Source organism: Lycorma delicatula, chromosome 2 (genome assembly GCF_047948215.1).
Source record: "Lycorma delicatula isolate Av1 chromosome 2, ASM4794821v1, whole genome shotgun sequence".
NCBI classification, from domain to species: domain Eukaryota; kingdom Metazoa; phylum Arthropoda; class Insecta; order Hemiptera; family Fulgoridae; genus Lycorma; species Lycorma delicatula.
The window spans coordinates 210593343-210608401 of NC_134456.1; the positions used below are offsets into that span (position 1 = coordinate 210593343).

At 30.0% G+C, this 15059-nt stretch overlaps 1 protein-coding gene across 1 annotated transcript in view; it reads right to left on the reverse strand.

Annotated features, from left to right (window-relative positions):
- LOC142320051 (dynamin-like GTPase OPA1, mitochondrial) overlaps positions 1-13756 on the reverse strand; it is a 70704-nt gene extending 56948 nt beyond the window's left edge. The window contains exons 1-4 of the mRNA XM_075357729.1: positions 13624-13756; positions 10572-10663; positions 4918-5032; positions 447-601 (exon numbers count right to left, since the gene is read on the reverse strand). Of these exons, the coding sequence (XP_075213844.1) occupies positions 447-601; positions 4918-5032; positions 10572-10658 (357 nt within the window). The 5' untranslated portion in view covers positions 10659-10663; positions 13624-13756. The remainder of the gene's footprint in view (positions 1-446; positions 602-4917; positions 5033-10571; positions 10664-13623) is intronic.
- Positions 13757-15059: the final 1303 nt, after the last annotated feature.

Genomic DNA, 15059 nt, shown 5'->3' on the forward strand with positions numbered 1-15059 from the left:
GTAATTTCTTAAAATTATACCATTTTTATTTCTAAAAATAATTCATTAAAATTTTTAGGTAAACATGTATTTCAATGTAAGTTTTTTAGAATGTAACAATGATTTTAAGTATATAGTCTAATCAAGAATAAAAAGCAGATAACTTGGCATACATCTCAAATTTCTGACAGATCTTCCATCAGGTTCTGTAAAGTAAGAGGTCAACAATTTGAAAATGTAATTCATCTATGTATAGTCAAGAATGTAAAAAGTATATCTATCATTAATTAAGGATCTAACATTTACAGATGGTAAAAATAATCTATTTCAACAACAGAGATCAATTACTCATCTGAATGATGTTAAAAAGAAATTCTGACTACAGAATTCTAAATTATACAGTGATATGAATTAATTTAATAAAAATTGAATTTATTATTTTAAATGGAATTCCAAAATTTACCTACATGAGCCTGCTTTTTTGAGCTGCCGAAACATTGTAAAAATAACTGTTTTTGTAATTTTTTATTTTCCTGTTCTAATTTTTCTAATTTATTATTATATTTCACATGCATTTCTTGCAATTTCTCTTGGAGTGCTTTAATTTTTTCTTCGTTAGGATCTTAAAATAGAAAGAGGTCATAAAAATTAAAATATATGAAATATAATTAAAGAAAGAAAAAGAATTACATAAACATAACTTCGTATCATGCATATAAATAGATTATTTACATAGTGATTATCAAGATAACTATTCATAAATATTTATACACATGTAAACTAATACAAGAGATTTTTAACATAGATTTAATGATATATAAAAATAAAATGCAAAGGTTTATCTGATTGTTAAATTCTAAAAAGATAAAAAAATTTAACACTTTGATACAAAATTTTACAAATATTGGATGAAAAATTTAACATAATCTAACAACTTAAAATTCATCTACCTTGAGAAAAAACTGCCCACTTTATGTTAATAATAATTTGAAAATTTGTAATTAAAAACTTCTGAAAAGCTTAAAATCTTTAAGTAAGTATTTTTGAAGCATGCACCAAATGCTATTTATTCCAAATAAGCAAAGGTTTTTAAAACTATAGGAAGTAAATGGTATAATTGATACCCTAAACTGAAAAGTGCTGAAAATTTTCTAAAATTCATTTCAGAATACATTTATTTTCAGAAAAAATGAAAGAAAACATTTCTACTTGGAATAAATTGCACTTTCAACTGCAATGCACTTGTAAACTTTGACTGTATTTAATTTTAAATTGTTCAGCGAGTCTGGTTTTTCATTTGGTTAGTAATGTCCCACTCATAAAAAATACTTTACCTATGTAGACAAGAAAAAAAAAGAATTATTGGTATGGTTTGTAAACTGTTTCTTTCTTTTCAATATTCACACTATTTATCTCACTTATAATCCTCTCACTTATCTAGTGGTTACTCAGCTAATTTTCAAAGTTGATAGTTCTACAGTTTGAGTCCTTGTTAAGACAGTTGCATTTATATGGATCTGAATGCTAGACTGTGGATACCATTCATTGTTCTTTGATGGTTGGGTTTCAATTAACCATATGTCTTAGGAGTGGTTGACTTGAATCTCTTCATGACTGCAGGTTTTCAGATACATTTACACTTACACTGCACTACATCTGCAGGTATGTCAAGCCTACCTAGTGAGCCGGTAGCAGTAATTGTATTTACACATGTGCGTGCGTGCACATACACACACACACAGAGCAGTAGCTGGAAATCTTGTTGCAGAAATATATATATATATTTCTTACTTATGAATATAAAAAAGGCCTATCGAGGTAATTATAACAGGTAACATAAAAAAATAACGATGTGAATGACTATTCACAAAAATTTATCATCAGGTAACTGATCAGAATGACTGTTGTCTGATCACGGAGATATTAATTTAAGCATCAGCATATAAGCGTCATTTAAGCATGAGTTAAAATTCATTTCTGGTACAGTATAAAAAATGACCGCTTTTTTAAGAATTAAGAAATTTTTATTTAAAAAAAATGAGTTCAATTTTTTTATTTAGAAGATTATATGAAAAAATGAACTTTCAATGTTTGCAGTCTTACCAGTCATCAGTCATTAACTGTATCATCTACTTCTAGTTCTTCCTAACAGCACTTATTTTTCAACATCCATATACCATTATATTCATTTAACATCCCTCCTTGTCCTAATTTTCATAAATGTAATTCTTTCATAATGCTTTTCAAAAGCTTCTCAACTTTTGTTTTTCCATCTTTATCCTACACAAATCTTGCTACCAGAAGATTTTAAAAATTCCACATAAATATCTTTACAAATAAAAAAAATATCTTAAATATCTATATATATAGATAATATATAAATATCTTATCTTTAATATATTATCATAAATACAGGGTGATTCAAAGAAACAGGAAATTTTAAAAATTAAATAAAATTAATGAAAATTTTTTTTTAGAAAATGAATTTTATTTCATGTAATTGTACAAATGTTGCCATTTTAAGATACATACATTTTAGTTTATTTTTTAAAGATGACATCTTGCAGGTGACCTCCTCTTCTACGTAAACACTCACGAAGTCTCTTCGTTAAATTGTTCATGGTTTGCCGTAACATCTCAACTGGAATTTCCGCAATTGCTTCTCGGATCTTTGCCTTCAGTTCTTTCGTTGTAGCAGGTCTACTGTGAAACACTTTGCTTTTAAGGTGACCCCACAAAAAGTAATCGCAAGCTGAGAGATCAGGCGATCTGGGAGACCATCTAATGTCACCATTTCATGAAATGACACTTTGTCCAAACAATCGGTGTACAGCTGCCATCGATATTTGTGCAGTATGTGACATTGCTCAGTCTTGTTGAAACCAGGCTGTGTTAAGAATTGGTGGAAATCTCTTTTGTTTTTTCATAACAAAGGTTTCAAGCATGGCTACATAACAAGCCGACGTCACTGTAATGTCAAGACCGTTGTCATCCTCAAAAAAATAAGGGCCTATAACACTGTAAGATGACATAGCACACCACACGGTCACTTTCTGGCTGTGTACGGATGCAACGGATGCTGGTGTAGCTGCGTAGGATTTTCTTGTGCCCAGTATCTGAAATTTTGCTTGTTAACAAATCCACTGAGGTGGAAATGCGCTTCGTCTGACATCCACAGTTTCGTGAACAAACTCTTCGTTATCATTTATCTTCTGAAGCATTACATTACAGAATTGTGCTCGCACAACTGCATCGTTCGGTTTCAGTTCCTGGACGATCTGCAACTTGTATGGATGGAATTGCAAGTCCTTCTTCGAACACTTGAACTATGCAATTGTAAAGATGCTGAGAGACGACGGATTGATCGATGTGGACTTCGTGTGACAGCATCTTGTAAAGCTTGAACATTCTGTGGTGTACGGACGGTTCGCTCACGGCCTGGAGGTTTCTTTTTCATTGCCGAACCAGTTTCCTCAAAATTAGATATCCATGTTTTAATTGCACATGCTGATGGAACACGGTCGTGCCGTCCCAGATTAAAATGACGGCAAAATTCTCTACGTGCTTCCTCTACACTGTCATTGTTTTTGTAAAACGCTTTGATAGCAAATGCACATTGCGCACCACTCCAAGGATCCATGACAACTAAATGGCAGGTTAGGTTAGAGAGGCTGGCGCCACTTATCAAGTGGTACCAATTTCCCACGGCTACCAACACACCTTTCAAAATTTCCCATTTCTTTGAATCACCCTGTATCTTTTATTTCTACTTCTTTACGTAAGAAAAGTTTAAACAATTCCTTACTTCTACGCACCCCACCTGCTTCCCTATGTTTGTTTCTTATCTGACTGAACATTATTTTGTTTTTACCACCTATATTCAGTGATCATCAATCCAAAAATTAATTTGGATTATTATCCTTATATCCATTATTATCCTTTTGAAAAAGTGCCTGCAAACTTTAACTTTTAGCTACAAAAAGGATTCAAAAATGTTAAGCTCACAAGATTTTGCCTTAAAACTCATTCTTTTATTTGTATTAAAATCAGATGATTTAATGTATTTTAATAATTTTTGTAAAGTTTGAAACAATAAGAAATATAGTAAAAAAATATAATTTGTAAATTAAAGTAACAGCTTCTTAAATTTATGACAAGCATTTCAATTTTTATAAGTATTGTTTATTTTCAGTAGAAACCTGACTACTCAGGGGTGAATTTAACCCTCACTTTTAATGTACCATTATTTATCCAAATATCTGAAAAAAAAACTGCAAATTCATATTTTTTTTAAGATGTCTGCAAAATGTCAAATATAAATGCTAATGTTTTAGACAGGAAAACAATTTGCAATTTTAAAAGTAAAAAAAATTACAGTGTGTCATATTTTCACAAAATGGATGATAAAAAATAAAATAAATAATTAAGTATGATAAAATTTACTTTACTGTCAGTATCATCAGCCCTTTATAGTTATCACCATTGTTACTGTTGCTATTATTATTCTTGTATGAATATTTAGAAGTCTCCAGATATCTCATGTAGCTTTCTGGATTTGGAATCCATAGGCAGCCGTGATTTTTGTTCATGATGTGTGAGTGAGGTATAGTCTTGTACAGACTCAGGCCAACCATTCCTAAGAAGTGTGGTTAGTTAAATACCAACTACAAAAGAACACAATCCACAATCTAGCATTCAAATCAGAATAAAAGCAACTCTCGACTTCAAAATCAGCAGATTTATGTCAATGAATTTTACCACTAGACCAAACTGGCGGGCTACTTTCACCTAAAGGGTAAAGAGGAAATAAAGTATTTGTTTGCCTCAAATACTCCAGTGGCAAAACAACAAATGCAATAGGTCTTAAAACAATTACAAAAATTAAAATTTTTAAAACGAGCAAATATTATTGAAAAGGTAAAAAATATTTTTGCTTACCAACCACATTTTTGTCTGGAGAAAAGTATGAAAATGGACCAACTAGGAAACCAAAATTATCATTTTCTTCCATAATGTCATTAAGCCAAGCAATATCAGGTAAGCATTCCTTCCACTGTTAAATTATAAAAATAATCATGATTATCTGTAGTATATAAAAGTAATAAAAATTGCACTATAATGCTTTATGCATATAAAGAATATAAAACATTTATGAGAGAAAATGCAACTTCTATATATAAATACACAAATATTAATCAGATTTTCTTTTAAATTAGATGAGTATTATCACATTGTAAAAATTAATAGTCACTTAATATTTAATTGTTTTACAGTGAAAACCTGTTCAAAACTGACCCCAAACAAGATGCAAACCTTCCCATTTTGGAAAACAATATTGTTCCCATTAAAAAAGTGGAAAAATCTATGTAAATCATCCTGTATAATATGGAACCTCCACAATACGGGAACAGAAAGTTAGGTACCCTGTATAATATGGAAAATATACTGTATGAAATATGGATATTAAGGAAAGAAAATTTGCTGTTTCATCAAAATTTTTAAAAGGTGATTAAAAATGGCAGTAGCCTATTAGAAAGTTATAACAGATGTATGTGAATTGGCAGTTGAACATGCAAGTAGAGAACAGGTATAGAGGCGCCATACACATTCTACAAAAATAATGTCATTGTTTACTGCATGATAATTTGTCTATGCTTCTTTTCTCTCAGTACTGCAGTCAGTTTACTTACTTGTAAACTAGTCGTGGATGTCAAATTACCCAATGTTCATGTTAAGGTTTTATTGCATAACAATTAATGTGTTTGCCCTTTATTGTATTCTTCTGTTTTGTGTCTGTATCAGTTTATCATAATTATATTTAAAAAAGTGGAGGAAATATGAAAAGACAGCAGAAAACTACTGGATATGAAGAAATAAACGAACTGTTGTGGGAATGGTTTGTTAGCAGTAGATCTAAACACTTGTCAATTTCTGTTCTTATTTTACAAAGCCAAGCTTTACTGTTAGCAAAAAAATGAAATAAACCTGATTTTAAAGCTTCTAATCGATGCCTTGAAAGTTTAAATAGACATATCATTTGGAATGAAGTTTTTACAGAAGCAAGTGATGTCTGTAAGTCTCTAATTAAGGAATTGGAGAGAAAACTTTCATCATTCTGGCTCACTAGATCAAAAATACATTTTTAACTGTGATGAAATAGGAATAATTTTTAGAACTTTGCCAACTAAAATGCTAGGGTTAAAAGGGGGAAAAATATGTCAGTAGAAAGATTCAAAAGAATGCCTTATTGTCCTTTGTGCAAATGTGGCAGGGGAACATCTAAAACTGCTTGTCATTGGTAAATCGGCAAGACCACAGTGTTTTTCTCACATTAATGTTAATTAACTCCTTGTGACTAGACAATTTAACAAAAAAGCTTTGATGACTTCATTGCTGAACAATTTTAATTCTAAAATGAAAATTCAAAACCGCCGTGTTCTGTTATGATAATGCAACTTATCATGCTCATATCAATTTGTCTAATGTTAAATTATTCTGACTTCCAACAAACACTACAAGAATTACACAATCATTGGATCAGTGTGTGATTTACACCACAAAAATCCTCTGCAGAAGAACGGTGGTGTTGCAATCAATTATTATGTAAATGAACGTTGTGAAGAGTGCTAATGAGCTTGTGAAATCAATTTCAGTACTTGATGCTGTCTACTGGATTCATATGATAGTAAAGAACGTAGAAGAGGAAACTATAACCAAAATGTTAGCTTTTAAAAAAGCTAAATTCATATCAATTCCTAATGCAACAACTGTAGTCTTAGAGGAAGCAGAGGAAAATATGAGAATTTTAAAAGATACGTGCAGTACTAATAAATTTGAAATAGATGCTGATGACACATATGTAAACTCTGATAGTAATTTGGCTACCAGTATTACAGCTAACAATGCAACTGAGGTAGTTTTGTCAGTTCAGGAAGATAATGATGACATTGAACTGCTAACTGATGAAGATGAAGAAGACCTACCAAATGTTGTGATTCAACAAGCAACACTAAAGATCTCATCAAAATAAACTCTTACTTCAATGTGTTCCAAAGCTTAAGTGACTTACAGAAATTCGCCGCATGAAAAAACTGTACTCAATTTTTTGGAGTATTTGTATAAAATGTACATTTCTTTAGAATAGCATGCTGTTAACGAAGAGACAAAACAGATAACATTGGCTGACATGTGGAAATCACACAAATAATCACGATAAAGTTTAACTTAATCATACATACTGTTTTTGAAAAATTGTATTTTTATAGTTAATTAGTAACATTAACAACTCAACAAAGGAAACCTCACATCATCCAATATCTCTAACATCATGTGTATGCAAATTAATGGAAAGAATGATCAATGAAAGAGTAAAATGGAAACTGGAGTCTGAATATTTATTGAGTGACAGGCAGTTTGGTTTCAGATCAAGAAGAACAACTATGGATGCTTTGCTGTACTTATTGATAAAATAAATACTGCCTTCACCAAGAAATACTGTACAATTATTGTAATGATCGATTTTGAAGCAGCATTTGACAGGGTGCCAAGCAAGTCCATTGTTCTCCAGTGCATGAAACTGGGCTTACAGGCAGAATGATGAAATACAAATTTCTCTACAATTTTTTGATCAAAAGGAAAATTAAAACTATTGTAAATGATGTTGAGTCTGAATCAAGACCAGTGAACAATGGAACACCATAGGGAGCAGTGCTAAGAAGTTCCACATTATTTAATATAATGCTGTATGGCATTACGTTCAATACTTCAAAAAACATGGATTACATCATATATGCACATGATTTAACAATATGGTCTTCGCAGGAGAACCCAGTCCAAGCTGTTCTTGAAGTGCAGCAAGCCATGAACTTGGTGCTCAAGTGGACAACAAAGTGGAATTTAAAGATATCTGAAGAGAAAACAGAATCTACAGTTTTTACTACAAGATACTCCCTCAAGAATTTTAAACCAATGATATATATTAATGGTCACATCCTGTATTACAATCCAAATTCAAAGATTCTTGGTATCGTCTTGGATTCTAAATTGCTGTGGAGTCCACATATGGCTATGTACAAAGCCATTGCATAGGATGAATGAATGCTATGAAAGCGGTAGCGAGCAGGGTTTGAGGTGCAGATACTGTTACTCTTAGACAATTTTATCTGGCATTCATTAGATCAAAGATGATGTATGCATCTGAAGTTTGGAAGTGCTGCTGCATATCATCTCAAGAAATTAGAAGCAATTCAGAACAGCTCCATGAGAATATGTTTGAGATGTCCCAGAACACAGAACAACTGGTGTCCAGTTGATGGAAATTGAACTGGCAATTGAACCATTAAAGTTATACTTTGGAAGGATATTCATGACAAAACACATCAAAGTCAAGGCTCTCCCACAAAACCAACCACTCCGTCTAGAAAAAAAAGAACAATTTGGTTCCCAACGCTTTCAATAGTGTCATATCAAGTATTGAACACCAATCTATACAAAGTGCCCAGAGGTCTTTCTGATGGTAGGCTACATTCCTCCGTGGTTAATTGACAAAATTAATACTTTAGTAACCATCCCTGGAAATGCAAAAAAAAGTTGAAGAAATTCCAGAGTTCCTCTTTCAGACAACCTTGGAGTATATCGGCATGTGATATAGATGCCAGTGGATTTCCACAGATGGATCAGTCGAAGGTAATAAGGGGAATATTGAATCTGCCTTCTATGATCAAACAGCTGACACACAATTTGTGCTACCATCAGGATCTACCTCTAGAACCAATGATGAACTTGTCGCAATTAATACACTCACACCATCCCTGTGAGTGTTATCTGCATTTTTATCAACTGTAGATAAGCCCTACAAATAATACAAAAACAAGTCCAACAAGATCCCATTTCCGCACCGAGGAAATTTATAAAATGCTAGGGAGATTATCTGGAAAAATATCACCTTCCAGTGGACACCTAGTCACTATGGTGTTCCTGGCAATGAAAGAACTAGCTGATCGCCTGGTCAACCATGCAGCAAAACTTCAATCTGCCCCTCAGAGACAACATCTCTTGGTGAGTGCTGCAGGAAGTTAGAAGGAAATCTGTGGATGCCTGGATAGAGCAGTGGAGGGTTGGTGCATCATGACGTTTCCTTTTTAAGATTCAGAGAAAGGCTTCCGAAGTATCACTGTACCGAAATGTTCCACGTTCAACTGCATTGTCACCCAGGAGTATCTGAATAGATTTCACTTAGTGGAGTCTCCTCACTGTTTGGCTTGTGACAAAGAGGATGAAACCATTGAACACATCCTCCTTTATTGTAAATCAAATAACTACGCAAGAGATAGGCTGCAGACTTATGTGATTGTGACTCACTCAGAGTTTGAATAGATTTTGACAGAAGATATTGGAAATTGGCAAAGGAGGTTTATAGGAAACATCAAGCCATAGGAGAGTGCATTGGAAGCTTGTGTAAATAAGAAGTGCAACATTAATTGTGTAATAAAAATATCCGGTAAGCCTATAAATTGAATTATTTTAATAAAATATTGTTATTCCAGTGAATTACACAGCTAAGTCAACATATTCTTAGCATGACGCATATTACTTAGCACAGTACACAGTATGTTTATCATTACTGGTGTAAATGGATAAAATGAAAACCTATCCAAAATTAAAAAAATTTGATCCTGTTGGTTTCTGTTTTGAACAGGTTTCACAGTATTAGAGACAAAATACAATCATTCATTGAACACAGAGACAAGTGTTCAATGAATCACTTCACTTACAAATTGTTACAATTATTTTGCATACTTAAGTTATTAAATCTAAATGATTTTCACAATATTTTTTACTAAAATGGCAGTAGTTTAATCTAAAATGGCAAATATATTATCTTATTCAAATAAATAATTACATCACTGAAGCATGAGCCTCAGGAAACTACTAAGTGGGTATGTATTTCATTCATACATTCCCACTTGCAAAACATTTTCAAAAATACTTACATTTATAAAAATGTTATATAAATATAGAAATTATTAATATTTATTACTGATTCATTTAGCATGAAAAAACATTTCCTTAACTAATTGTACTTCAAAAATCACTAAACCTAATAAAGTAAACCAAAAAAATAAATTTGTAGTTTAAAGAAAATTAAATTTATTACGTAAACTCAAGAGTCCTCATTTTCACTTTTAGTAAGTCTAACTTTAAATTCCAAATCATCATATTACAACACATTACTTAAATGTAACATGCAATCATAGATTAGTTTATTAATAAAAAAAATGTTAAAGTAGATAAAAAATTTAATTTAGTTACAAAATAATAATATTATGAACTAAAAAATTAATATTCCGGTTGAAAACATAAATTTCACCATCAAAATTTTAAAAATTGTTAAAAAACCACAAAAAAAGGCACAAAAATAAAATGTGGATGTTTCTGCATAAAGCAGAAATTAAGCTTGAATATTATTTCGTTGTAACTAGAAATGTGCAAGCTAGGAAGGGATTAACAAACTGCTTTATTTATTTAAACTTTCTAAGTAAAAAAAAATATATATATAAAATATCTATATGAATTTCAGAACAAATATATACCTTTTGAAAAGAAAATCCACCTCCAATCATGCTTCCTAATACCATATAACGAATTTTTAAAACCTTTCTTAAAACTTTGGAAGCCATCACAGCTGCAACAAATATGTCTTAACCTTAATATAAATGAATACAAGTAGCTAAATCTGATTATTAATCTGATAAAAGTAGAATATTAATATTTATGTGATACAAGTCTTCCATTGTTATAAATGTTATCAATATTAAATATTTCAATAACTAATCAAGTTATCAATAATAAATATTGATTATTTTAACTGGTCAATTTTTAATGACTAATTATTACAAATATTTTAAGTTGATTTTGTGTACATTTAAAAAAGACTTGAAGGGCAGTTAATTTACCCCAAAAAACGTATGGTTCTAAACTTGAGATTTTGTGTTTTTATAAGTTAATATACTACTAGATAGTTTTTTTAGCTATTTCCTTCAGTCATTAACTAATGTTAAGTAAAAAATTATGTCCAGAACAAAATGTACCCTGGGCATAAAATACAGTATATGTTTCATGCAAATTAATGTGGTTTTTGTTTAAAATGTTTCATGTAGAAAGTGTGGTTTTCATTTAAAATGTGTATCTTTAAAAATAGGAAGTTACTTAAGTTTCCAGAACCTCAAAAAAAAGTGCAAAATTGGCTGTTATTTTATAAAATGGCCACTCAAAAAAATAGGAAACTTACAAATAACATAAATTTTCCACACTCTAATTTACAAAGACTGACAAAAAATAAACAAATTTTACCATCAACATGTTAATTTTGTATTAGGTGATTTGACACAGGCTGACCCTAAATAAATGAATACATTGTACATTTTATAAATGTATAGTGCTGCATAACAATTTTTGCAGAAGATTATTTTATTTACAGATCCAGAATATTTTATTTGAGTTATTTTCTTCAAGTTTTTATTTTAAGTTTGAATTTTTTATTTTGGTTATTGGGGTTTTATTTTGTGTAGGAATGAGTCAAAGAGGGTGTTGTTATACCTACATCCTTGTTGTTGCCAAATAGTTAGTGTCAACATCTTAATTGACATTGGTGTATTATGTAATCTACGGACTGTGCTTCTAAAAGCTTAGAGTTAACATGGCATTGAACAGGTGAGGCTGTAAGAATAAAAATGTTACTCACAGATTGATTACTACATTTTGAAAATGTGTATGTATTTTGTTTTGAAACTGTGGTCAGAAAAATTATTTCTTTATTTTTGCTACATTCTGCTATATTTAAAAAAAATTATAGTACTACATCCTGTTAATGTATTATAACCATTTAGGATATTGATCTTTGTTCATGATGTCAATTATTTAATCTACATCCAGTATATTAATTTGATTGATCTGCAAGTTGTAAAAAGATTTCTGATGGAATGATGTAACTGAGGGATATTTGAAATACTATCAAGTAGTGTGTAGTATTTTTGTATGTACTTTTTTAAAATAATTGTTCATTCACTTTTCAAATCTGTTCTGGCAATTTATTGCACTAATTTTTTTTTAAAGAATACAAAGTATTAATACACAAGATGATGGTGAAGACATGACATGATGGTTAAGTTAAATAATGCCAATCTGAAGTTATCACCAAGATATCTGGCAACACGGCATGGTAAGTCAAACCAAAACTGTCTGAAACTCTTTCAAGAAGGTTCTACAGTTATTTAAATATTGGTATAAGAGTATAGAGTAAAGAAGGTATAATTTTTCAATAAATATAAATCGCATCACTGTAAATTACTTGAAAAATAATTCAAAATTATTAATGAAGAAAAGCAATTGATAAATGGATATTATCAATTTAAAAATAAAATAATTGCTTTGGAAAAATATTTTTACAAAATTTTAAAATTGTGAATTTTCTTGAATAAGAAACTCTTTTACTAAAAATATTTATCATCTTCAGTGTTCATGGATTTCACGGTCATTACTGGTATACAGAACCCCAACATCAGAAATACCAGTTTTCTTGTTTCTCTCTTTTATCAATAAACATCTTAAAAATAACTTACTATTTTGTAATAAAAAATCCTTTTAATTCTTTCAATAAATGTTTATAGGGTGTCCAAATTTATAAGCCTATGTATATCTTAAGTACATTACAAACAATAATTAAAGTCGTCCAAATATTGGAAAAATTCACAATTCCTTCTAGAAAAATTCTAAATTTGCCTATATTTATTTGTTTTATGTTATTCCTTGGGTCCCATAAATTGAGAGGGTGAGATGGGATTACAGTATTTATTTTTGAAAAAAGAAAGAAAAAAATATATATATATATATGTCCTTTTCTAGGTAATTAAACATTATGAAGAGTAAGATTCCATGTGACACTTACACTACTTTTACTCTGGACCAAGAAATAGTTTTAATAAATTACGTTAACTAAACCTTGACAAATTTCATATATTACATACTTTAATATGCAATAGTAAAGCAATTTTAGCAGCATGTAGATTTGTTTGGTTTTCCTGCATTTAAATTTGGGTAACACTTAATAAAGTAAATTAACAAGTCAATATCTAATAAAAGATCTGAATAATAAAGGCTAGTACCAGCAAAATTAAGAAGCTCCTTTCTATGCAGAAGCATTTTAACCTCTTAATTATTTCATTTAAACTAAATCATCTATAAGTATTAAAATAAAAGTTTTCAATTAAACAAATTAGTGATTTTAAGAAAAAACATTTTACATATTTACGTTCTGTAATACTTATAATCTTATATCATTGACCACTACTATTAGCTTTAAAAACCTTTAAGACTAATGTAAATTATTACTCAGCAATATGCTTTAGCAATATTAGACGTTTCTTTTCCATCTACAAATTACGTTTTGAAGACTAAAATACTGGTAAGAAATAACGTACAATTTTCAATCCTTATAAACGACATAAGAAACGCGCAATTTATTGGCGAAAGCTCGTACCTTATAGGTTTTAAACATTAAATCCCTAAACCTATAAGGATAAACATACCAAAATTATATGTAATAAAAGTTATAAGTTTCTCCCACTAACGTTTAACCATACTTACATTGGTATTAACATAGCCAAATGATAAGCCGACGAGTCTTTCCTCATACTCCCCTTTCAACATTAGTTTCATGAAACGGGCTAGCTATAAAATTTAATTTTCTTATTCAAAAAATATATATTCTGGAAATTTAATTCACCGCAAGAAAGAAAACAACAATTTAAAAATATTTAACATAACAATAACACAGTAATACCGCATTACGCAGTAGTGGCTAATTAAAAAATAATCAACCAGTTGTTACTGATCAGCGCATACTGTATCAGAACGATTTCATCTTGAAAATTAAATGTTAAAGTGATAACATTATAAAATGTTATAAATATACTGTAGTTAAATAAAAAAATTGATTTGTAAAAAAAAATAAATAATATAAACGAATAATTAGCTGATTCTGCTATTAAAGGTAAAAAATTTAATGTTGGTGTTATGTGAAGGTTCGCATGTGGTACTTTTTTGCCTGCATAAACAATTTTTTCGAATCGATGAATCGAACGAAGGAGAGTTAACTTATTGACAGACTGACTAATTATTTCTTATTTCATATATAAATCTATTTAATAATATATAACGTGAGTGAAGTTATATACGTCCATAACCTTTGTTTTCAAACTTTAAGGTTAATCGTATAAAGAATTGAATTACTATTTTTGATTTTCATGATGTTTGATATATGATAACCTTGTAGTGGCAAAAAATATTTTTTTATTTTTAAACAATTTGTTTCTTGAATAATAGATTATTTTCTAATAGGTAAAAACAAACATTTTCACCACTTTTTCCATGAGCTGTAGGATTTTTATTTTACATCGTACAGAGGGTCAAAAGCGGCTTTTTGGAAAGTGAAAATGGAACTTCACCTTAGTGTACTCAAAATTCATTTTGTTACATAACCAAATCTTGTAATGTTTACTGAAGTTACGTTTACAAATTGTTTCGTCAAATAATGAAAGGCCTAGGGTAAAAGGTCTGTTTTTTACCTTTTAACTCTTAGGTACTAGTAGTACTTCCAAAAAAAATATTGTACTGTTGAAAAATATTGTCCTTCATTAAAAAACCAAATCGTAAGCTTTTGAAAATATCTCATTTTTGGGGCCCAAAAACCACATGTGGGACAGGTAGCAAAATTCATGTTTACAGCAGTAAGTACTTTTTATGTACTTTAAAACCATATAAAATTTATTTTGTTACTCAAAGGGGTTGATGAGTAATGAGGCCAATAAAACCATTAAAAACACCGCTCCTTCTAACCGTAAGCAACATATCCAAAAATATTGATGTTATGTATTTTTTTTTCAGATTATAAAAATTACAACTGAACTCATTAGAATGAATAAATTGATAATTAATAGACAATTACAGAATGATAAATAATAATAATTACAAAATGATAATTCAACTGCATTAACATGTTCAATTCACTTTTACCTTATTTT